Source organism: Amblyomma maculatum, chromosome 9, assembly GCF_055883805.1.
Source record: "Amblyomma maculatum isolate TAMU_Amacu chromosome 9, ASM5588380v1, whole genome shotgun sequence".
NCBI lineage: Eukaryota > Metazoa > Arthropoda > Arachnida > Ixodida > Ixodidae > Amblyomma > Amblyomma maculatum.
Window position 1 is genome coordinate 102,948,889 of NC_139352.1, and position 26,283 is coordinate 102,975,171.

The 26,283-nt window shown below is 47.5% G+C and overlaps 1 protein-coding gene across 1 annotated transcript in view; it reads left to right on the forward strand.

Moving 5' to 3' along the window:
• Positions 1–25,555, forward strand: part of LOC146180074 (facilitated trehalose transporter Tret1-like) — a 61,192-nt gene extending 35,637 nt beyond the window's left edge. The window contains exons 3-6 of the mRNA XM_084580320.1: positions 9,218–9,406; positions 12,422–12,658; positions 20,553–20,792; positions 25,268–25,555. Coding sequence (XP_084436446.1) covers positions 9,218–9,406; positions 12,422–12,658; positions 20,553–20,792; positions 25,268–25,555 — 954 coding nt within the window. The remainder of the gene's footprint in view (positions 1–9,217; positions 9,407–12,421; positions 12,659–20,552; positions 20,793–25,267) is intronic.
• The last annotated feature ends 728 nt before the right edge of the window (positions 25,556–26,283 follow it).

Consider the following 26,283-nt stretch of genomic DNA (forward strand, 5'->3'; position numbering starts at 1 on the left):
TCGCTCATTCCGTTCCAACGAAATCCTGCCGACAAATTTCAGATGACATGACCTTCAAAAAGCATACCCACCTAATTCTTACACATGAAATATATATATAATTAGTCGCCTAACAAAGCGCGTGCCAATTAGGGGTGAGCGCATGCGTAAAGAATATCCGGGAGAAAAGCTGCAGACCAATGCCATTAACGCCATTCACCACGCCAATAAATAACGAGTTAAAGTGTCCATCAAATTCTTCTGATGTGTCATTGTCATGTCGGCATCCTTTTTAATTACCTCGCATCCTCCTTGATACCCTCCCTCTAGTGTTAGTATATTGCCGCGAAACCTTCAAAACAGTATTTGTTGTTTTTTAACAGCCGCCGGCATACAGGCTTATCACTCTGATTCTGGACCGCGTATCAGTTCCGTAATCTTTGTTTGTTAATGCTCGATGTCGCGAGTCACACCTTTATCAGTTTTGTTGTAGCGCAAGATGCACCGAGATCTGTCTCGAAGGTTCCGGTCACTCGGGTGCCTTTCCACAATGTTCCAGCCCGTGCTGGTAGCTGTTTGCGACGTTATCTAGATTGTTCTGTGCAGCCTTTAAATTGAGCGTTGACGAGTGTGACGGGCATTCTTTGTCCGACGATCGACGAGCACGATTGTTTCTATCGCCGCCGCCGAGTTGCTTAGTTCTTTTGCAAGCGCAAGTCAGCCCAAATAAAGAGTTTCTTTAGTGAAATCATCGACCCCCTTCATTTGTGTCGTCGACTTCGTCACCACTACGTGGTAATATCTTTGTTATGCCTATATTGACCGTGTAGTGTTAGTCTGGCCTAGGAGCGAGTACCCGTGAAGGTTGCATGGCCGGAAGGAACATTAGTATACCATCGCTGGGTCCACTACTTTGTATGCTCTCAGGTAAACAGGTAGCCCTGAAATACGGCTACGGCAGACGAAGCACTAGCTTTCTTACTGAGCTCCTTCCACAAACTAAAGTTTGAAGAGTTCACAGACGAAGTGAAACTTAAATCACGGAGCAAAATTACCACCAAATCATCGCACATGATAAGAGAAGGAATGGTAGCCAAAGTTCAGAGTTTGAACGTAACAAGAGCTCAAATTATTTAGAAACGCAATATAAATAGGAATATTGTGAAGAGGAAGTAGTGCACGAGGAACATTCCAGGCAGTGGCATCGTAATCGCTGCGCGTGTTGGACCTGACTGTGTTCGCTGTCGCTGTGTTCGCCGCTGATCTGCCCAGTCCTGCTGATCGAGTCCTGCTGATCTGCTCAATAAACCCACATCTTACATTTGGTGGAGGTGCTGGGTACGATCTATCCTCTCGCCCTGGAACTCCGCAGCCACACATTACCACCTCCTGCAATGCCTGAGGACGTTAACCACCAAGCCGTACAAGTTGGCTCGGCCATCATCTGTTCCGGCTCCCTCCGCCAGCGAGACCCCGCCATCTTCAGCGGCACTGACGACCATGACGTCGAGGACTGGCTCACATCCTATGAGCGAGTGAGCGCTTACAACAAATGGGACGCGGAAACGAAGTTAAGCAACGTGATTTTCTATCTCACCGGCGTAGCCAATCTATGGTTTCGAAACCATGAAGCGGACATTCCATCATGGTCCGTGTTCGAAGCCAGCTTCTCTGAAGTTTTTGGCCGTCCGGCTGCGAGGAAACTCCGCGCTGAATAGCGGTTGCGTGCGTGGTCTCAGCAGGTTGGCGAGGATTTCATGAGTTATACCGAGGACGTCGTCGACTTGTTCAAGCGCGTCAACGCACAGATGTTAGAGGCCGACAAAAACAAGCACATTCTGCAAGGCATCGATGACGACGGCTTTGAGATGCTGACTGCGCGAGATATCCGCACCGTCGCTGAAGTGGTCACAAGTTTTGATGAACTGCGCAAACAAAGGGCCATATCGCGCGAACACCATGCACTCTGAGTCGCTTGCTGGCAGCTGACAGATGCAGCTGAAAATTCTGCGCTCCTGCCAAAAATCAAGAGCTTCATTCAGAAAGAAGTTGCTCGACAGCTCTCCCTTATGTTCTGCCATGAAGGGCCTTCCTCACACCTAGCTCCCAGTTTTCGCCAGATCATTCAAGAACAGGTAGCTGAATCCCTTCCTCCAGCCCCTCAATCCATGCCTGTCGCAGCCCCGTTGACATATGCGGCTGTTGCTGCCAGACCACCACCTACATATGCTCCGCCGCAACCTGCTTGCGTTAAGCCGCCTCCTAGGCCTGCTCGAGAACCTGCGCAGTTTATTCGACCGGCTCCAAGACCACGCAATCCTTGGCGCACGACAGATAACCGGCCAATTTGTTGCACTTGCGGGCTGGCCGGACATATTTCTCATTATTGCCGAAACCGTCTCCCAGTGTCGGCACGAACTCCTCATGGCTCTGGGTACTGGTCTTCGACTCCTCAGTATTCTGCGAAAACTGAGCCTCCAGCCAGCCGTCATTTCTCCCAGACCGCTCAGCCATGTCCGACCGCCGTTCACCGTCGTCGCGACGCCGGTCTCTCTCTCCGAGCGACGTCGACAGAACGCTTCACGTGAGGAAAACTAGAGGCCGCAGTTCCTGAGGCGAGAACTGCGACCCCGTCGAACTTCCCAAGTCTTCATCTGTCGCTGGCAAACCTTATTGAAGTTTTCGTCGAGGGTGTTGCTGTCATGGCTCTAATTGACACTGGTGCTGTGATTTCGGATATGGACGCAAAACTATGTAGCTGTTTGAAGAAAGTGAGGACGCCAATTGCGGGGCTTTCGTTGCGAACGGCCAGCGCTCAGCATATAAAGCCTTTAGCAGCGTGCACTGCTCGAGTAGTTATCCAGAATTGCCTTTATACGATTGAGTTCGTCGTGCGGCCAATTTGGTCACACGCTGTAATTTTAGGCTGGGATTTCCTGTCGCGTCACGCTGCTATTATCGATTCTGCTCGAGCTGAAGCGGGGTTCTCAACTTCGCCCTATGCCTTACCAGACGCTGATCCACCAAATTCAAATTCCTGTGCTGAAGCCCTCGTCGCCGAAGATATCGACCTTCCTTCCTGCTTTTCTGTGCTTGTTCTTGTCGCTTGTGCCTCTGTTAGTGATGAGACCGTTCTCTTTACACCAGCCCATACTTTCCTGCGCCGCAAGTGCGTTCCATTGCCCTACGCTGTGCTCGCTATTTCCGCTGGCCTTTTAATGTTATGGGTCTCTAACCCATTTGCGCCGTGGTGAATGCCTCGGCAGTATCCAGCCAATTGAATCTCTTCTGATCTCTAAGGAACCTGAGGATGCGCCGCACTCTGCCGTGACTGCGCTCAGCCCCTTCACCTGTACCCGCTCCCCCCTCTACAGACTTGTTCCTCCGTTCCATCGACGCCGATCTTCCTCCAGCGCAGCGCACTCAGCTTTTGAATCTACTACATCAATTTCGCTCCTCCTTCGACTCTCATCAAAGTTGTTTCGGTCAAACTTCTACAGTAACTCATCGCATTGGCACCGGCACCCACGCACCACTGCGACAGCGCCCATATCGTGTGTCTGCAATGGAACGCCAGGCTATTGAAGAACAAGTCGACCTAATGATTCAGAATGGCGTGATTCAGCACTCAAGCAGCCCTTGGGCGTCCCTTGTTGTCCTTGTAAAAAATAAAGATGGTTGTATCCGCTTCTGTATCGGTGTTTGCCGCCTTAATAAGATTATGTGAAAAGACGTCTACCCTCTCCCACGCATCGACGACGCTCTCGATTGTTTGCAAGGCGCCGAGCTCTTTTCTTCCCTAGATTTACGTTCCGAGTACTGGCAAGTTCCCCTGGAAGCGACGGATTGCCCCAAAACAGCCTCTGTAACTCCCGACGGCTTGTACGAATTTGCAGTTATGCCATTTGGCCTTTGTAATGCTCCGGCAACATTTGAGCGGATGATCGACACTATTTTGCGTGGCCTAAAGTGGAAGACGTGCCTCTGCTACCTCGACGACATTGTCGTCCTTTCTCCGGATTTTGACACACACCTCTACCGTCTAAATCATGTTTTGACCTGCCTATCTGATGCTGGACTGCAGCTCAATTTGAAAAAAATGTCGTTTTGCCGGCCGCCAGCTCACCATTTTCGGCCATGTTGTCTCCAAAGAAGGTGTATCTCCAGATCCTGCCAAACATTGTGCCGTAGCAGCCTTTCCCAAACCGACTTCCATCAAAGATCTACCTAGCTTCCTCGGGCTGTGCTCTTACTTTCGCCGCTTTATTAGAAATTTTGCTTCCATTGCTGCTCCCTTGACAGACCTTCTGTCCGGCATCGTCGTGGTCGCCAACGTGCGACGATGCCTTCGATGCTTTACGCCGCATCCTCACGGCGCCGCCTGTCCTACGTCACTTCGAACCCACAACGCCTACTGAGGTCCACACGGACGCCAGTGGTATTGGTCTCGGCGCTGGGTTCGCTCAGCGTAAATCAGGTTATATTGAATACGCGGTCGCCTATGCTAGCCGTACACTCACGAAGGCTGAATTCAATTACTCTGTTACTGAAAAAGAGTGCTTAGCGATTATTTGGGCTCTTACTAAATTCCGCCCTTACCTCTATGGCCGCCCTTTTGACGTAGTGACGACCACCATGCACTTTGCTGGCTTTCCTCACTGAAAGACCCGTCCGGCACACTGGCAAGATGGGCTCTTCGCCTTCAGGAATGTGATGTCCGCGTTGTTTACCGCTCCGGTCGCAAGCATCACGAGGCCGATGCACTTTCCCGCTGCCGCCTTACAGCTGAGGTCACGAGCCTTTCCTCTTAAGACGATCCCCCGCCATCGCTTCACATCAATGACATGCCGTCAGCGCAGCGGCAAGATCCTTGGATAAATTATCTCCTCAATTTTATCTCCAATCCTACAGCTGCTTCTCCATCGCGTGCTCTCCGCTGCCATGCTTCCCACTTCGAAATTCGTGATAACCTCCTCTACCGCCGCAACTACTGCGCAGATGGCCGCAAGTGATTGTTAGTTATTCCCCATCAGCTACGTTCGCAAATCTCTGACTATTTCCACGCTGTCCCACAATCCGGTCATGCGGGCGTCTTCAAGACATACACTCGTCTCCGGCTGCTTTACTACTGGCGCGGCATGTACTCCTTCGTACTGAAGTATGTTCACTCATGCCTCACCTGTCAACGTCGCAAGCCATCTCCTCAACGTTCTGACCGCGTCGGCACTGATTTGTACGGGCCACTTCCCTACACTGCGGCCGGCAACCGCTGGGCTATCGTAGCCGTTGATCATCTGACGAGGTATGCCGAAACCGCCGCACTTCCATCTGCCACAGCGTCAGAAGTAGCTTCCTTCATTTTGCAGCGATTTGTTCTTCGCCACGGCGCACCTCGAGAGCTGCTCAGCGACAGAGGACGCGTTTTCTTGAGTGACGTTGTGAAAGCCTTGCTCACCAAGTGCAACATTATTCATAGAACCACCTCCGCCTATCATCTCCAGACTAATGGCCTCACTGAGCGTTTGAATCGTACCCTTGGCGACATGCTCTCTATGTACGTCTCCTCTAACCACTCAACTTGGGACCTCGTCCTTCCGTATGTCACTTACGCTTACAATACCGCAACACAGTCTGCTACTGGCTTCTCTCCTTTTTTTCTCCTCTACGGCCGTCACCCCTCTGCTACAATCGACACCATACTCCCGTATCAGCCAGATATATCAGAGTATACTCCTGCGCCTCAAGCAGCCCAGCATACGGAAGACTGCCGACAAATTGCCCGCGAATTCACAGCTAACACCCAGTACCACCATAAATCCAACCATGACAACCAACACTCGACACTGGACTTCTCGTCTGGCGCTCTTGTGTGGCTGTGGACACCTTCCAATGCTCCTGGAATGTCTTCAAAATTTTGTGCTAAATACCATGGCCCATACCGAGTTCTGGAGCGCACCTCCCCGGTTAATTATGTGGTGGAACCTCTTACGCCGTCTCATGATCTACGCCGGCGTGGACGAGAGGTTGTTCACGTCCGGCGCCTCAAACCCTATTATGACCCTGCCGTCTTGCTCACGCTGTAAGTGGCCAGGATGTCTCCTCTTCGTCCCGCGGGTAATTGTGAAGAGGAAGTAGTGCACGAGAAACATTCCAGGCAGTGGCATTGTGATCGCTGCGCGTGTTGGACCTGACTATGTTCGCTGTCGGTGTGTTCGCCGCTGATTTGCCCAGTCCTGCTGATCGAGTCCTGCTGATCTGCTCAATAAATCCCCATCTTACAATATGGGATTTTATTTCCCTTTTTAGCGATACTGTGGATGCCCACCAAACAAAAACATTATGGAAAATTTCCTGTTGTCCCAACAAACCGTTGGCACTCTATTTCGCAGTGAGCATGTTCAGACCACAGAAATGATCTTTTCTGGCAACATAATTTTGTGAAGTTACCTCTAACAAGTGCCACAGAGCTGCAAAATATCGGGATTAAAAAAATAGTTATAGTTTAGCTATGGTTAACCCTAGTTGAATTGCGAAAGCAACGGCGGAAGCTTCTTTTGCCTGCGACACTATTCCCCTATCACGCCCTATCAGTGTAAGGTGCTGCATTATTGGGGACACTTAAGCTCATATTTAGGTGTATGACGTGAGTTTAAGCTACCAACCCACATATAAAGTCATGCTTCAGTCAAGCCGTATGGACGTGCCTGCGAATCGTAGGGGTAACGAGAATGCAACCGGTTTTGGCAGGCTAGTTCCGATATCACCCTCCCATATAAAAGGAGCGACCCGAGTTAGCAGCTTCTGCTCGTGGCATAAGGTTGTCGTGAATTCAAATGTCATGGCAGGCTGTTTTTTTTAGGCGACCGTAGCTACGCCTCTTCCCGGCATAGCTACGTCTCTTCACGGCATCGCTGCGGCCACCCGAGGGCTCGCTTTGGCTGTCGGAGTATTGCTTTCGCAATAAAAAACCTGCAGAATTAGAGTAGAATTTCACAAATCGAGAACATTTGGTCATTAGGAAAAGACTACTAAATATAGTGTCGTTTTTATAGTTATACCAAGTGGGCTTCTTTCACTTCGTCGTCACGATCATATCTTTCAAATCAGCGACATCGGCAGAGGACGCTGGATGTCATCGTTTTTTGCGCGAATATGACATCCAGCGTTTTTTACGCAGGCAAAAATCATCGCTTCTTTGGTGGAAAACAAATTTGTAGTCCTCTCGGGCTCTTCTTGATGAGTAACAATTTTTTTTCTTGTGTGCTACCGGCACCGGTCATTTTTGCTGGCCGCATTTCATTTTGGGAGCATAAGAATTTGCAAGTATGATGCTGCAGTTGCTTTTTGGATACTGCCGCTTATTATAATGAGATGCACCAAATTTTAGGACCGAGAAATGCCTCAGTCGATTTAACGAAGTAATTCACGGCTCTCCTTCAACTTCGTTAAATCGAGTGTCCACTGTAATACTTTCGAGTACCCTTTTTTCTACTCTGAGGTGGAGCACTGCTTGTGTGCAGGATGGTCCTTGCTGGAAAGCTCTATTGCTGTGGCACAGTGGTTAGGGCGTTCGACTGGTGTGACCAAGGATGCGGGATCGCATCTCGTCCGTGGTGGGCGCTTTTCTGTGGATACAAAAAGCAAGGCAGCATCGCGCTGCATGATGTCAGTGCAAGTCAAATAACTATAGATGGTCGCGATTTGCGGAGCCCTTCACTACGGCGTCTCTGAAAGCTAAGTCGCTTTGGAGTGACGCTAAACCCATAAATCAAACAAAAACTGCTTGAAATGCATCCAGTGGCTTGTGTGTTGTTATCGGCTGCAACAAGGCCTCCTATATAATTGGAATAACTATATTTGTCTGAATCTCTACGTCCTCTATTTTCTGGTTTAGGGCAGTGGCTTGAAATCAGCGCGGAATGTCGCTACTTGAGACGTTTCCGTTTGCTAACTTCTATCTCCAACGATCGTTTCATGTAGACGGATGCTGCCTGTAGAGTAGTGCCCTTCGTCCTTGGGTAAAACGCGATTTACCCAGCAATTGCACGAAGGAAACAGTTCTAAAAATGAGAGGAAAACCGAATTTTCACTCCAATAGATGCCGATTGGTACTCGCGCTCCTCTAACGCACAAAGTCTACGCACAAGTTTCTGCGTATATCTTGTGCATATTTTAGAAGGTCGTTTTTGAATAACTAATGACTGAAACCTATTTTGCAGACCAGACATGTTTCTGGCTTATCTTGCAAAGCGATGTATTCGAGTTGACGACGTCACAATGTAACGTTCTAGTGCGTTCATGATCGTGGTTGTGACGTTGGGGTAGTTTTCGTAGTGTGTACAACCGAAACAGGCAGATATTGTATGGGACCCAAAATGGCGCGGAGGACACGTTAAAATATGAACTGCAGTAATAGTATTAAATAAAAATAGATATATCTTCTTGGGTGGTCGCTCAGGGGAGCCTGCGATTCCTGCATTTTGATAAACATTGTCGGCACCAAAAATACTGCGGCACATGTACTAAGCAAAAGCCGGGGCTGATTGCAATTACATTTGTCGCAGAAAAATAATGATCCGCAATTAGCCTAAATAAAAACTTTTCGTTTTTATTTAGGATCACACATAAATGAATGAGCGTCTGTCAGAATTTGAGTCAGACTATAGTCTTGCCTCCTGAATACCATAGAAATGAAATTGAAACATAAAAAGCTAATTTTACGAGTAGCGGATTAAAGGCTACTGAAAGCAGTTTATTTTTGGGGAAGTAATGACATGGATGCAATTTATGAAGATTTGCGTTGTTTATAACTTAATTTTTCCTTCGTGCTCCCAGTGTAGCATGCTGTGGTGAATGACGTTTCGCAGGCCATGACAGGAACATGCTGATTATACTACTTGCAAAAGCGTTATCCACTCCCATACCCTGCTGGTGGAAGCGTGTCGACTTTCACGAATGACCGACGTTTGAACGTGTATCACTTCCAATCGCTGTCCTGAAAACTTGCGTCAATAATGTGGTCTATACTGGACAGTGTCACCTGCAGTGCATAGCAGTTATAGTTTTTCAATTTGGGCGAGGACAGATCGTACAAATTTTTGCGTTGTGAAGATCCGCAATAATTTTTAAGTTTCCAAGAAGAAATATCATTCAACACTAAAGAGTGAATAACAAACAGGAATAGTAGTCTCCAAAGCCTATTTAAACGTGGAGGGAAGTGAGCAATGCCACTTTCCAGGGCGGGGGCTTGTACGTGTCCGTGGGGGCAGGCGTGCTGTTGTGTCGCTGCATGGGCCACTTCCTGGACTGGTCGTGGCTGGCAGCCGCCTGTGCCTTGCCGGCTGTGCTTTTCGCTGCTGCGGCCTTTCACACGGTCGAATCCCCGCGTTGGCTTCTGGCGCACGCACGCAGGCACAGCGCCGCACAGGTGAGTTGCTTCGCGCAGGCGAAAATTTTTGCGGACAGGTAATGTTTCAAACATGGGTCTTTTTAAAGGTAATTTAGCCTTTTATGGTGAGCCGCGTAGCTGTATGGGATGTGTATCCATTTACGATATAAACAAAGCAGGCCTAGAGCCAATAACAAAATAACAAGGGATTCAATACTGCCCAGTGTGACTTAGAAAGCTGAGGAAAAAGGTTTGTGCTAGCAGGAACAAAATGGCAAGTGACTTGTGCTTATAAGCCGTATTGGAAAGTTGAATTGACGGAGTACACTGTGCGTCACCCTACGTATAGACACCAGATAAAGATCATTGTAATTTGATTGCAGTCTGTAATTTAGAGAATGTCTGCAAAAGAAGAGGATAGCGTCGGGTTGGTTGGTTCATATTAGAAGGAAACGACGAAAAACACCGTTTACAGATGGGACAGGAAAGAAGGAGCGGACGCATGCGCTGTGTGTGCGCTGGCTCTGTCCTTGGCCCTGTCCTTCTGCATGCCGCCTCGGGCCGCCAAGAACCCGCGATAATATTAAGGCTCTGTTGGATTTTGGCCTCGACCCATGCTGACTTGTGTGTGAGGTCATCAGCATAATGCACTTGAGACAGGTCTGGATTTTTAAAGTTGGCGGGAAAGAGGGAGCATACGAAAATGGAAAGAACAGTATCTTGTGGGGTGCCACGGATGAAAGTTAAAGCAAGAAGTAGGCGCCATGGAGAGTTTTTATGCAAGCTAGTGATAATCTATTTACATATTGGAGTGTATTTTGTACTTTCAAGGGAAGTATAGTGCTGATGACTTGAATGTCTAAAGATCGTAAGCTGGTAATTTTGGGGCTGCTGACTTATCTGTGCACTTCCGCAGACGGATCAGAGGAGGGGGTGGGTGGTGGTCGTCGTGACCTCGTCTTTGTAATGGTTCCTCCGCCCGCTTTACAGGTCTAACCCATCACTCATACGAAGCAGTGGTGCGATTTTAATTCTCTAGGTTCAGCAGAACTCATTCCGAGTTTTGTGGCTGACATGAATTTTGCGTTTTCGAATGCAGATATGTTTTGAACAAAGGAGAATATATTACCGTTAAAAAAGTCCTTATTTGCGGGGCCAGTATTTATATACAGATCCGAAAAAGAGGCCGAGTCGAGAAAGCGAGATAGCTGAGAGTCTACAACTTCCCTGGACAGGATGTCGGGGTTATCGATTATACTAAAATGATGCAGAGGAGTACAGAAGTCTGCCTGGATGTTGGGCGGTGTGATGTCGACAGCTGGCGTATGGGACATTGAAATCGCCGCTTAAAAGGGCGTCATACTTATTGGCGAGTCTGCAACGAAGCTGAAATGTGTTTTGAAGAGTTACCGTTTGTTAGGACGATTGGAAAAACAAATCTTCATGTTTTGTGGAGTGTTAGACAGGATTCAATCTGATGGGTTGTAGGAGGTGTGGGGGAGTCGCTGTTGACACTGCAGGATACGTCTAATGAACGAGGAAATGATTGGGACCTCAGTGGATGATCATGAAAGCGATGCCCAGATACGTTAATCTCATGACGAGTTTCCTAAAAATGAGCAAAGTAGAGGGTAAGAATTGAGTGATGACGGAGCGCGAGGTTGGATTTGAGATTTAGGCAGTTACACTGAATGGCTAAATTCCAGGTAGCATCTGTTATGAGAAATTCGAAGATCCGGTTGTCAGGGATGGTTGAGCGGGTGATATTGAATAAAGGACGCTCTGTTCTGTAGGCTCAAGGGATCACGATCTTTTGAGATATTGAGATGTTGCTCCTGTATGTGAGGAGAGAACGGAAAAAGTATTTTCAAAAGAAGTTACCGCTTTGGTGAGCTCCATGCGCTATCCGAGGAGAACAGCCATACACTGAATATCAGACGTCATTTTTCCCACTTCTACTATGCGTTCAATGAGCTGCTCCATATGTTGTTTACACGAAGCCAGTTTTGTTTAAATAACGTAAATAGGGTGGTTAATGTGTTGCTGGTAAAAGGGATAATGAATTATCTGGGAGGAGTGAGTAAGGGATGTTCGAGTGGTGTGAGGTACACCTGGCAGCACCGGCGCAGGGAGAGGTACAGGAGAAGACCGTGTGCAACGGTCGTAGTAATGTCTTTGTGCCGGACCGGCGAAAAATTCTAGGTAGGGTTTTGAAGCAACAATATTTTTCTAGTCGGTGTCAAAAACGTCTCCCCGCTGTTAGCAGCTTCATAGGCGGTCATAATCGGCTCCTCTCTGATTCGATGTGATATGATTGCGTTTCATTATTAACTTCTTGTTACGAGTACTGGTGATAACATTTATTGCGACACACAAGACTTGTCATAGTGCAGGTAATATATTGCAGACTATAAAGCGCTTTAATATTCATTGCTGGTACCCAGAATATCGTTGGATACAGCTCAAGAACAAAACGGCCGGCCCCCCTCATAGCCAGCCAATGGCGTGAACCGTTTGTGATGACATCGCTTTTAATCCAATTGCATGTAAGTATATGCTATACGCCACCTGCAACATCGTGCCAGAAGATTAACCGCGATGTCGTGACTGATGGTTGAAGACACTGGCAAAGGAACTTCTTTTGAGGGATGTTTGGATGTTATAACCTGCAGTAATGGACGTCACTTTGCTTGTGGTGCGTTGCAATTCTAGTTGCCAGTGCGGTGCTGCCTCAATTCTTGCGTCGCTTTGCAACTTGTAGATATCTGAACTTGACGACGTCGCATTTTGATAAATGACACTGCTCTAGATTCCCTCTAATCAGCATGGAAAAGCAGTTACGTTTCAGTACAGGCTATATTGTTACGGACTAGGAAGAAAGGGGCAGTGGCGCGGGCAGGAGCGCTCGCGCTGGGCCCGCTGGGGATCATTAAAAGCATCTCACGGTTATCGAACATAATCTCTCTGTTCTTTGTTCTTTGTGTTCATCGGCTTGCCGCCCCAATAGTGTCCTCTAGTAAAGTAGTGCTTGAAATGAAGATGTTATTTGTGCAGGCCCTCAGTCTGCTCCGACGCAGGGGAACCAATGAAGATCGCGAGGCTCACCGTACCGAGGAAGCGTTCATCTGGGTTCCTCCTTCAGCGGTCAACGTACTCCTGGCCTACCACGTTATGTTCGTTCAGCAGTTGACGGGCATCGCATTGGCGCCACAGTGCGTCGAAAACCTGGCGCTAGCTGCTGGTGTGCCGCTTTCGTCGTCCGAATTCGCCATCATCTTGACGTTGCTGCAAGTGCGCATGGAGCGCCTCACTTCGTGTAAAACCATGCTCGAGATGTCGCGGATGTCGTTAGAAGGGCTGTCGACGCATTATAAACCGCTTAGGGTAATCAGAACGAACGATCAACACTGTCCGGTTGAATACGGTACAGACTAGATGTAAAAGTCGTGAAACAAATTTTATCGGAGTGGGAAAGGAGGCGATATAGAGTCTATGCTCGGAAGACAAAGTGTCTCTCGACAACCGTAGGAACAAGGCCAGAGATAATGCTTGCGCTTGATGTCTTCGAGGGGACTGTATTTCAGGCCACGTTGTCAAATCAGATGAACATTGGTGGCCATGTTGTAGCTGATGCGAAATATACAGAGCGAAAGCGAGATGATTACCAGAGATAGCACAAGCACCAATAAAGGTAAATTGATTTATGTAGAATAGTAGAAGTGCACGATCGCACTGCTGCAGTCTAGTTAGTTAGGTATACGAAAATGGTAGAACCATACTTGCCCACAGGACAACGCTTGTGCTTTTCTCTATGTTTAAGTTTAAACGCGAACCTCTCAGGGGCCTCGTAACAAATTAGTTTGACGCCTTCAGAACATGTGAGGTATAGACAACCTTCTTTGATCATTAGAAAAGTGTGCTGTATACGACAAATAATATCGACTGTAGGCTGTGAATCAATTTGCTTGTCAATCAAACATAAATTACTAGAACCACAAATTTTTTTGTATCATTCTAAAGCATGACGCAATTTTTTACGCAGCCCTCGAGTAAATATTTCCGACATGTGGTACGGCTGCTACGTCGGAGGCTATTGAGCGAACTAGCTATATAAGCTATCGTTTAAAATGACTAACACAAATGACGCGGCGTTCGCAATATGATCGAGAACTTCCTAAGCGCACATCGCTTCCTGTATTTATCGTAGTTTTCTACTGTTTGCTTCAGAGAGTACGCATTGTCAACGAACTTTTAAACCTTATTCAAGTTCGATTTACGGAAAATGAAAATCAAGCAATTAGATTTTTTTCAAGCCGCGCCGCTGACGGTACTCTGGGACGCTCCGCAGAAGCAGCGCGCGAGCTCTGCACATGCTCGGAAGGGAGCGGGAGAACGACAGTGCAAGGAGAACGCGCGGTTGGCGCGCCCCCCATATTCCCAGTTTTCATTTTTCTGCCATAGATGGCGCTTCTCATCAGGAGCAGACGATTTGATGCATGCAGACGATATGCTGCTAGCTGAGAGTCTGGAAGAATTACAAAGTCTAGTTAGGTATTGCGGAGATGAAGGGGACGCTCTAGGCTTCAGTTTTAGTGCAGTTAAGTGGGAGGTGATGATTTTCAACGGCTCAACTGATCAGGCTCTTAAAATACAAGGCCATGAAATACCCAGAGTAGTAGAATATAAATATCTGGGGGTATGGGTAAACGAAGGATTGACATACATTGTAAAGCATGAGTAATCACTTAAGGCCAAAGGGCGAAGAATAGCCGGGATAATGAAGCATAGGGAATTGTGGAGATACAACAGGTATGAGGTTTTGAGGGGTATTTGGAAAGGAATTATGGTGCCCAGACCTACTTTCGGAAATGCGGTTTTGTGCCTAAAATCAGAGGTACAGTCTACATTAGAAATAAATCAGAGAGCCGTTGGACGATTAGCATTAGGTGCCCATGGCAAAACCACAAATGCGGCGGTAAAATATTATAGAAGAACGCCTGAGAAAACTGGACAGTAACAGATGGGGAGCTAAGGTATTTAGATATCTATTCTTAAAAGCGTTGGTTCACAGTGGAGGAAAAGAACTAGGAAACGAACTGGTATGTATGCTAGTCACAAAGACGGAGAAATAAAGGGCGTTAAGCAACAGGTGAAAAACACAGAAGGTAAAAATTGGATAAATTCGATGGAAAAGAAACAGTGTGTGGAATTATACCGAAAGTGGAAAAGGCAGATCAGGAAGGAAGCTTTCTTTGATAACGCAAGAGGCAGTGCCCTACTTTTTGAAGCTAGATCAGGGTGCCTTAGAACACGCAGCTACAAAGAGAAATTTAACAATGAAGATGACGCATGTGCTTTATGTGGAAACTCCAGTGAAACAATTGACCATATTATACTCGAATGTAATGGTATCCATCCGGATGTTGATCCAGGCGCAGTTACTGTTCCTGAAGCTCTGGGGTTTAGAGATGCCAGTGGCTGGGTGAATAAACCGGCGGTGGAAGCTCGCAAGAACGGCTGGAAGATTGGTGGCTTAAAAGCAGAGAAGTGACATGATGTTAGTAACGTAGAAACAATAATTTAATAAATAGAATGATGGTATAGTTAACCAATCTAAAACAATAATAAGATATAGGGAGAAAAATGAGCATAATAGCTACTGCTACCACCGCGTTTAAAAGGGGACGCTCCTGTATTCCATCCATCCATCCAGTGGAAGCTAGCAAAAAACTACTGGAAGATTGGTGGCTTGAAAGTAGAAAAGTGACATAATGTTAGTAATGTAGAAAAAACTTCAAGAAATAGAATGATGATATAGCAAACCATTCTAAAGCAATAATTAATATATAGGGAGAAAAATGAGCATGATATCTACTGCTACCTCCCCGTTTCAAAGGCGACGCTCTTATATTCCATCCATTCATCCATCCAGCAGCGCCGCCGCGCGGTCCTTTAGGAGCCTATTGGAAGCCGAGACGAACGTACCGAAGGCTGTTTTAAACCATAAGTTAGAATCTTTCAGGAACAACGTTTCCACTGTATCGTCAGCTTAGAGTAGGCGTCTGATGTGTCCTAATCTCCTCTTTGCAGTGGCTGCTGTTTGTTCGTGTCTGCTTCCATCTGCATTGCCAATAACGGATGACACCTACGTGAATTCGGCTACCATATTCGTACACTGCAAATCAGTGGAAGACAATAAACGGTGTCATTGTCATGTGCTTTAATGCTCATTCGAATAAGTCACATTGTGTATTCTTCATTTGCCGACAATAGAAAATGTCAGCCCGTTGCTGTTTTCCATCACTGCAGTTAACCGTCATCGTGATATTGCAAATGCGTATTCGCATGCGTGATTGGCCCCGTAGTGGGTCTAGGTGCGCCCACTAAAGCCCTGCAACAAAATAAAATTCTATTGCACTTTGGACTTCCTAAGTGCGATGAGGCGAAAGCCTTTGAAATTCGGCTGATTCTTGCTTTACTGTGTCAGCTTCGGTATGTTGTATGGTGCGGCGTTCCATGAAGCACCAAATGAAAGGAGCAGCACGGATGCCTGGATCGGATGCGCGGCGGGGTCAGATTTGTATATGCGTAAATCGCCTGATGAAGACATCTGTCATGACGTCACGTCTGGTCGTGACCGATGAGGTCACGCGCTAATGACGTCACAATCTCACTTTATGCTATTCCAGCAATGGAAAGCGGCAAACTTAATCCTAATACCAAAACCGGGCAAGCCCCCAAAACTGGAAAACCTAAGACCCATTTCCTTAACCTCGTGCGTAGGGAAATTAATGGAGCATGTGGTGCAAACAGAGACTAACGCGTTTCATGGAGCAAAACAGCCTGTGGCCGCACGAGATGGTTGGTTTCCGACCAGGATTGTGCACGTAGGACGTGATGCTCCGACTAAAACAAGACATAATACTCATGATCTAGGGACGCCAAAGTATTCTTGGGACTAGAGTTAACGAAAGCTTTCGACAATGTCAGGCATGAGGCGATTCTCAGCGGTCTCCAGGAGATCGCAGTGGGATCCAGAACATATAACTACATAATAGACGTCTTAACAGACAGAATAGCCAGTATTAAATTCCTAGACATTGAGTCTCCCACATTGCAGCTGGGAAGCAGGGGCACACCGCAGAGATCGGGTCTCTCCCCATTCCTCCTCAACGTGGCGATTAGGGGTCTCCCAAAAGAGCTGAGCAACATTGAGGGGTTCAAATGTAGCATGTACGCGGACGACATCAAGCTCTGGGTAAACCAGGGGAGTGATGCGAGCATAGAGAGGCGACTGCAGGGAGCGGCAGACACAGTAGTGGACTACGCGGCTAGTAGGAGGCTTTGATGCTCACCGCAGAAATCAGAACTACAAGTCTAAAACTCAAAGTCGTTGAGGTGCAAGCAAATCGGAGAATTCGATCTCAAAGTGGATGGAATGTCCGTATCAAAGGTTGACCAAACACGAATTCTAGGACTATATATTCTAGAGAACGGATACAATGACGGGATACTAAAGAAACTGGAAGGCTACGCAACACAAGTTCTAGGCATATTCAGGAAAATAGCATTGAAGGGCCGATGCTTAAAGGAAGGAGCTTTATCAGACTTATGCATGCATATGTCATAAGCCGCATAAGCTACTCTACACCATATTTAAACCTTAGAGCACAGGAAAAAAGAAAATTAGTAGCACTCATTAGACGATGCATAAAGAGAGCCCTGGGCCCACCAATGAGTACATACACTGAGAGGCTGCTCGCTATGGGGGTACACAAAACGTGGGAAGAAATAGCAGAGACAGTCAGGGTGTCGCAACTCGAAAGGCTAAGCCAGACAACTACAGAAGACAACTACATTTAAAGTATGGTTAGCCTGCAGACGGTCAGAAGGATGCAACAAAAGTCGAGCATCCTACTGCTATATCGAGATAAGCTAATCATTTCCCCTCTTCCTCGACACATGCACCCCATTTACAAAGCGAAAAGGAGGCAAAAGAGAGCAGAAGCACTCGAAAAGCGCTTCGAGTCACTGGACAGCAAGGCAGCTGCATACGTTGATGCGGCGAGTGGAAAGTTGGGTGCGGCGGTAGCCTCGTTAGTCGACGGCAGAGGCGCCCCAGTATCAGAAGTCATAACTTCGAAACAGCTGAAGATGTTGCGATAGCGGTCGCTTGCGTGCGAACGGAAGCAAAATTCATAGTTAGCGACAACAAAACAGCTATCTACAATTACGCAAAGGGCAGGATCGCACCGGAAGCGGTGACAATCATGACCGGAAAACAGCTGAATAGAAAAGCCAGCTTAATATGGACTCCAGCGCACGCGTCTGCTCCTGGGAACGAGGCGGCACACGAGTTAGCCCGAGCTCTCTTCTTCCGGGTAACCGTGGAGCCGCCCGATTGCCAGAACATGGACGAACGTCTGTTAAATTACACAAAAATGGTCGAAAGTTATAGACAAAGCAGAAAACCGATATGCCACCACTAGATAAGCGTCTGAGCAACAAAGAGGTGACCGCATGGCGGCGTCTACAGGCAGGGAACTACATCCATCCGGTCTGGGCCTATCACGTCCAGAAAGATGAGAGACAGGACGATAAATGTAAGCAATGTCTGGAACGAGGGCTCCTCAACCACATACTTTGAGAATGCACTAGCTCCCCAAGGGCGAAGACAAAAATAGTAGAAAAGCCTGGGAAACCCTTCTGCAGAGCGAGGTCCCAACTCTTCAGAAGATAGCCATCCGCCTGGCGGAAGAGGCCGCAAGGAACCAAGACCTCTTTGCCTGCCTCGAATCGCAGGGGTCCCGGCCGCTGTTCCCTAGGCTTGCGTGCCGGGGGTTGGGAGTAGGGGGCCTCCTTTCTGGTGAAAATAAACATTGTTCACGCACACACACACACACACACACACACACACACACACACACACACACACACACACACACACACACACACACACACACACACACACACACACACACACACACACACACACACACACACACACACACACACACACACACACACACACACACACACACACACACACACACACACACACACACACACACACACACACACACACACACACACACACACACACACACACACACACACACACACACACACACACACACACACACACACACACACACACACACACACACACACACACACACACACACACACACACACACACACACACACACACACACACACACACACACACACACACACACACACACACACACACACACACACACACACACACACACACACACACCCGCCGGGGTGGCGCAGTGGTTACGGCGGGCGCTTGACTCCTGTTCCCAAGGACGCGGGATCGAATCCCGGCCTCGGCGGCAGCTTTTCGATGGAGGCGAAAAGCAAGGCGCCCGTGTGCTGTGCGATGTCAGTGCACGTTAAAGAACCCCAGGTGGTCGAAATTACCGGAGTCCTCCACTACGGCGTCTCTCATAGCCTGAGTTGCTTTGGGACGTTAAACCCCACAAACCAAACCAAACCAAACCAAACCAAACCAAACACACACACACACACACACACACACACACACACACACACACACACACACACACACACACACACACACACACACACACACACACACACACACACACACACACACACACACACACACACACACACACACACACACACACACGCACGCACGCACACGCACGCACGCACGCACGCACACACGCACGCGCACGCGCACACACACACACACGCGCACGCCCGCACGCACACACGCACACATTATGCCGCGGCATCTTGTGAAGAAGTGTGACACTTCTCGCGGACGCATGCACACACGGACGAACGGACACTCATAAGCCTGTAAAAGCTTTCGCCTTGACATTATTCACATCTTGTAAATATTGTCACCTGCCTCCTTCCCTGCGCCTTCCCATAGCGTTCTACCCTCCTATTTGCCAAATAGTGCTGTTATGTGCTTTCGCACACTTTTTGGTGATGCTTCCTCCCATCCCCTAGCTCTATGCGCACACGAATAGCACGTTTCGCTACGTTCCGCGCCCTTTCCGTGCTGTTTCTAGTATTAGCCATCGTTCTCAATACCGTGTATCTGCGCTTTCGAGTGAAGCGCAGAAGAAATCAACAGCATGGCAAGCGGCTATTCAAGATACCGTTTGCGACTGGTGATGCGGAGCGAATGACAGTTTGGCTGCCCAGAATCGGTCGGGCTGAACCTTTAGTAGCACAGTGGTCGCGGCTCTAGGCTGACGAGCGACTCCTCTCTCATCACGAATCCGTAGTTTTTTCGCACTGCGGAGTGTCCAGCGCCCGCACAGTGTTCTTCTACAATCTGCGCCAGCCACACGTATGTAGTAGATGCGTCAAAGGCTTTTGTCTAGTTGGTCATGCCTTCCAGCACGGTTTTGTTTAACCCGGGTTGAGGCTGACTATTCTTTTGAATAATCGGTGTATTTAACCAAGCAGTGACTGTACTTTAGCAAACGAAAGGGCAGTTAATGCGTAACTGTGACTGAATCTGGCTTCTTCAGGCCCTAAAGTTAACTCTGACGTGCCGCTATCGGCAACGCTCAACGACGATGTGTGGATGACCTAGAATTATATAAAAATGATACAATGGTCACTTGCTGAACAATCTGGTTGAGCCGCACACTCTTCAAATTTGCTGCATAACAAAAAAAAAAAAGAATCGAAACTCTATGGTATTCCATCGGCATTTATTCATCGGAAGCAGCCGAAGGCAAGGAAGCCATCAGCCAAGTGCAAAATTGCAGAGGCGCCTGGCCCTTAGCCTTCATATTGCTACTAGCAACACTATGGAGGCAGGTACATTGTGTTGCTTCAATAAATCGTAGTACACAATTCAAGAAGATATGATAAGGAACTAATGGATTAAACCAAGATGGCTGGAAGAGACAGTCGACGGCGCTGTGGAGTAATCGGAGAATACCTTGTTTAGGCTGGTTAATCGGGAAAGACGTGGCACGAATGTGGATAAAGTTGATATGACAAACGAAGGCCAGGCATGGGATGAAGGTTTTGGACAAAGAGCGGACTGCTTGGAAAGATGTGAATAATATTGTGGTCATATGAAAAGAATGTCAAGATAGCGATGTAGCGAAAAAGCGGCATTTATTTAGAGTCTGACATGCATTTTCTTGTCAAATTGCAGCTGCTGTCTTCCGTGGTGTCAGCGGCGATCATAGACGCACTTGGTCGTCGCCGACTTTTCCTCGCGTCATCCTGTGTGTGCGTGTTCATGCTGTTCGCTGTCGGAGTTGTTGACATGTCCAGCCGCTCAGGGGATCAGCACCCTGTTGCGCGAGGCCTGAATCTTGTGTTGCTGGTTGCCTACCTGATAGGCTATTCCTTCGGGCTTGGACCGATCAGCTGGCTACTCGCCGCCGAGCTGGTACGTTCGGAACGTGACAGTGCCCTGCATTGAGCTTTGAGCATTTGAGCAGCGCAAAGGGCTTTTATCCACTAGTGAACGACTACTTGGACTGATCAGGAGATCGGTAATAATCATTTTTCGATGAAGGAGCAAGGTAAGTCCGAGCTGTAAAAGCCTTCAGGATAAGCCCCATTTCATACCTTCTACCCTACTGGAACCTCAACGCGTCAGGTACATTCAGTTGATGCAACCATCAGAGCTGTCCACGAAGCAGATTTAAGGGTTCTGAGTACACGATTGTTGAAAAGCTACTTAAAGTGAGCATGTACAAAAGATTTCAAGAGATTGTAAAGGCGCTAAAGGAAGCAGAAATATTCAGGCTCTCGGTCTCTAGTGCAGGCTGCATGATAATATACTACTTAGCTGTCGTACGACTCTAGATTCAGGAAGGCGCTCCTTGAAAACAAGGGAGTGAAAGGCATGCGTCTAGAGAGCAAATAGTGCGGTAAGCATCGAAGACAAATACAGTAGCGCCCAGCTGCAGGCTACGCCGACGTGGTAAGAGAAAAGGAACTCAAATACTTTGCCATTATGGTACGAGCGAGAAACGACGAGCCTGGGTTTTCGCAGCAGCGGCAGTCACTTCAGCAGAGGAGGCCGAAGAAGTAGCCATTGCCTTAGCTCTCATGGACAGTAGCGTAGGCGCAATAACTACTGACCCCAAGAATGCGATCCAAAATTACTAAGGAGTGATAGAAAAACAGCGCAGCAGACGTGGACGGAGGTGAAGAACAGACAGGACGGGCGCTGAACTCACAACTGAAGTTTATTGAAAAAACACAGATATATAACCCAGTCAAGCAGCACCAAACCGCACATTAAACAAGAAAATCATGATAACCCCACACACACACCACGTTCAAGAAACTCAACCTCATTATCTGTTAAAGCGATTGACGGTTCACTAACGCATTTTGCACCCAATCGAATGATATGCCTGGCCTCAATGATTTCCCGGGTAATCTGTGCCGGATGGGAATCCAAAATAACTGTCTGTGTTAGGGAAGTATGGCAGCCGTCACATCCCTTACAGTGTACAACCAGATTAGATCCTCTACCAATCTCTAATGATCTCTCGTGCTCTCGTAACCGGACATTGATACACCTGCCTGTTTGACCCACATACACTTTATCACAAAATAACGGAATCTTATATATCACTCCTACTTTACACGGAACATAGGAAAAGTCATGCTTCACCCGACACGTGTTTCTTTCCTGGACTTTTTTCGCTGCTTTGTTCTTAACTATGCTACATATTTTTGACAGTTTATTTGGTGCCGAGAAAACCACACTAACATTAAACCTTCTGGCTACATTTTTTAAATTGTGTGATAGACCATGCAGGTATGGCAGGGCCACAAATCTTTTTGTATCCCTCTGTCCAGCCCCTTCCTGCTCCCGTGAACCTGCGCACGACTGTTTTACTTTTGTGATTAACTTATCACAAACTCTTAATATGACGTGAAAAGGAAATCCAGCATTCGCTAGCCTAGACAGTAGCTCATTAAAGCTAATTCGCATATTGTGAAAGCATGACTTTGACAAGACAGCCCCCAGGCTGGACAGAGCGATGCCATCTTCTACTAGCTTAGAATGTTGCGATCCATAGTCTAGCAGAGGCTTTGCACTCCTAGGCGAATACCGCCAGCAAACATGATGGGCACAAAACTTCAAAGTGAGGTCTAGAAAACGCAGTTCGTTCTCTTGTGACATTCGTTCAAATGTAAATCTCAGTCCCGGCCCTTGCTCTTGAAAAACTTTAAGAATATTCATTGGTGTTGAGCTACTATTGCAACCTTTGTAAAAGACCAGGAAATCATCAACATACCGAAAGATTCTTATTCCCAGCCCTTGCAAGCTTTTGGCAATCAATTCGTCTACACTGCTTAGGAAAATGTCACTTAGAACAGGAGCGACCTTTGAACCAATACAGATGCCTGATTTCTGGGTATACACGGCACTGCCAAATTCAACAAACATACTTTTTAAGTAAAAAGAGGTCAATTCCAAAAAAGGCCCAGTTGATATACCACAGCTGTTACTAAAAGCTATTTCATCATTTTGTTCCGAAATGCACCATACAATATCATGTCACCATACCAACTCGTCCAGATGTCTCTTCTATTACTAAGGAGGCCGGGATGAGCTGTACAGACGCAGGAATAATGGAAACAGCCAAAAAATAAGGCGCGTAAGAATTATTTGTATCGGTGTACACAAGATAAACAAATGTATAAATAAATAATTTGTAGTGTTGCCCCAACGCTCGGTGAATGTCGTAAAGAAGAGCGTATTTCGAAAGGCGCGTGCTAACAAAGAAGACAGCAGAAAAAGAAGACGACACAAGAGACTGGCTTGCTAGTTGAACGTTCGACCGGAACACCGACCTGAGATTGAACGTACCCTTACATGTGGTGGAAGTGCTGGGTATGTATCTTTACGGGCCACTGCCAGTCACTCCAGCTGGTAACCGTTGGGTCATGGTGGATGTCGACCACCTTCTATACAGTTATACAGTTTTATATAAGGCTCCCGCCCATGGATTGTCACTATAGGTTGTCTCCGACTTTATTTACGCTCTCAGAATGCATAATGTAGGCCCCTAGAATGCTGCGAAAAAACGACTTGCTGCTCTGAGAACATATGCGCTGTGAGCCTGAATGTTTTCCAATGGGAGAGAGCCATTGCAATAATTGAGCGTCCCGCTGCAATATGCGGTCATGTTTTTTTTTGTCGTTTTGGTACGAGTGACATTAGTTAAGTGTTTTTAACGCTGTTTATGACACACACGAACCTGCTTAGTTTACTTTGCAACCTTGAAAGAATTCCGCCTCCTCCTTTTGTATACGCATTTTCTCGGCTTTCGGCCCCCTAGTTACACGAACACCTCCTTCTTTCGCAGTGGCAAAGCGAGCGGCGCAAGAAAGGAGCAATGCGATACTTTGAGCAATCCTTCAGTAAGACCGCGGGAGTTATCTTGAAGTCCGACATGAGCCTCCACCGCCAACTGATAAGCAGAGATGATAGAAAAGTGATACTCGCGTCTATGGCTACGCCAACGTCCGCGGAGGCAGCTAAGGCCCAAGAGAGAAACAGTTGCCGAGACACAGCAGTGGAAAATTTGCTCGGAACGTGAATCGCAGAGACATGAGCTGTGCAAGAGGGCTAGATGCCATGGAAAGTGTTTCTTCAACTGATCTCACGGCATGCGTAGCTGTCGAGTAGCGCACTCAAAATAGCTTATTTCTTTATTTTCTGGGATTATAAAAACGTATTGTGGTTTAACTCTGGTTAACCGTAGTTGAATTGCCATAGCACGACGGAAGCTTCTTTTGCCTGCTACATTATTCCGCTATCAGGCCCTATCAGTGTAAGGTGCTACATTATTGTGGACACTTAAGCTCATCGTTTAAAAGTATGGCGCGAGATCGTAAGCTACCGGCCACATATAAATGAAAAGGCTTCAATGCGGCTGAACCGAATATGGAGAGAAAGCATTAGCTGCCGGTGATCGAGCGTTCTTCTTCCTCTTCTTCGCGGCTGTTCAAGGTCAAACGTAGGCCTTGCTTGAACGACGCGACGGGCCGAAATCTGCCGCAGTATTGCTATCGCTATGATATCACATTGGATAGAAGCGCTAGTGGGAGAGTATGTACTTGCTTTCAGTCCATTTGGCGGACTCGCTACCCGGTACAGTACACCTCCGATCCCCTGCCAAGTTCTCGGGATCTCAGCCACATAATGCCCAAGCGGAGCTCTGTAGAATGGCTCGCGCTATAAAAATGCTAAGAAACAGCTTTTTTTGCACAGCGCTGAGCTTGCTGCATGAATCCCAAACACCACAGCAGAGAAAATGCTGCTGAGTCCTATGATGCTTTGTGTAGCCCTTGATTTGTGGATTTGTAGGGCGCTGATACCACTCACTATTTTCTGTACGCTCGGCGATCTGGCCTCCAGATGAGCATGTCTTAGGCTTCTCTCGTAGTTAATAAGCAGAGTGGTAGATGGGGTTGGAGGAGAAGCGTGATAGAATTGTCGACACAACTCGTCCGTCTAGCGTGAGAGATAATTTACTTAAAGTTCTTCACGCAGATGGAAATCACAGTGAACTAATAAAACAATTGCAGTTCTTTAATCTAATACCTTTGCTGTATTCTTTAGGAAATGGGCACCCAAATTTCCCTGATTACAGCCAGCAACGTGTATGACTTTGGCAGTGGCTAACGAACCTAAGCTCGGGACATCGAATCCCAGCTGTAGCCGTAAGTATCGATGGCGGCGAAATAAAAATGACGTCCGTGTACAGAGCGAGCTGCCAGCAGTGCCTAAGCGGTCGACAATAACTCGAGCCTTTCGCTACGCTGCTTATAGTCACCGAGAGGTCGCTGTGTGCCACACCCAGTTCACACCGTTTGGAAATGGCTGCGCAGGTTCCACTGCGTGACTGGGGTATGCTGCTGAGCCTGGCGTTCGCCTTTAACTGGCTCAGCTCGTTTGCCGTGGCTCTCTTCTTCGGTGCAGTCCAGAAAACGCTGACCTTCGTCGCTGCTGGCTGGTTCTTCAGCGCCGTCACTCTGATGGGTGCCTCCCTTGTCTACTGGTTCATTCCAGAAACCAGCGGGCGCTCTATGGAGCAGCTACTGTTGGAAGTCACTGCTGACGGAGAAGAGTATCGTTCAGTAATCTCGCGTCAGCAGTCCCTTTTCATGAAGCATTGAAAGGAACTTCCTCAGTTCCTTTAGAAACGCCTTGCTATCAACCACCTCTCATACTAATGTTGAAACATACAATTTCATATTTCGTTGAAGATGCTTCCCTTAGTAATCAAGCTTCCTGTACTTAGCCCTCAATAAAGCAACTGTTAAAGCTTTGTTTTGCTGCTTAGTGTGTTAATTATCCCCAGCCGACGATTTGTTTACCGAAATATCCCCCCCTCCCCTCCTGCCGTTTGGTGTGTGGACCACTGTGTTACTAAAGGGAACATTTGCAACACGTTTCCCTCTCGTTGTTCCTTTCTTGCTGGGACCTGCCAAGGACGCGCAGACCCGGTTGACCCTGTCCTTATAATCCCATTTCCTTCTACGTCCGGTGAACTTATGTTGAGTGCCCTCTACCCGCCTTCCTCTGTTCCAAATTTCGTTCATTAATACATATTCGCGACTACTATTGACGGCAGCCTGGACCCTATTCAACATACCTAACTTTTTACACTGCTGTATTACCTTCGTTCTTCTTTTGACGTTCAGCAGAGGTCCTGGGAGGCAATGCGACTGTCACTCATGTCATAGACACCGGTACTCACGCTTCACAACTGAAGCGCCCTTACCCTGCTTCCCCCACCGAGCTTAGGGTCATCGAGGAGCAGGACGACAATGTGCTAAGGCACCGTGTCGTTCAGCCGTCTACACGTGCTTGGGCTTCTCCAGTTGTCTTGGTCAAGAAAAAG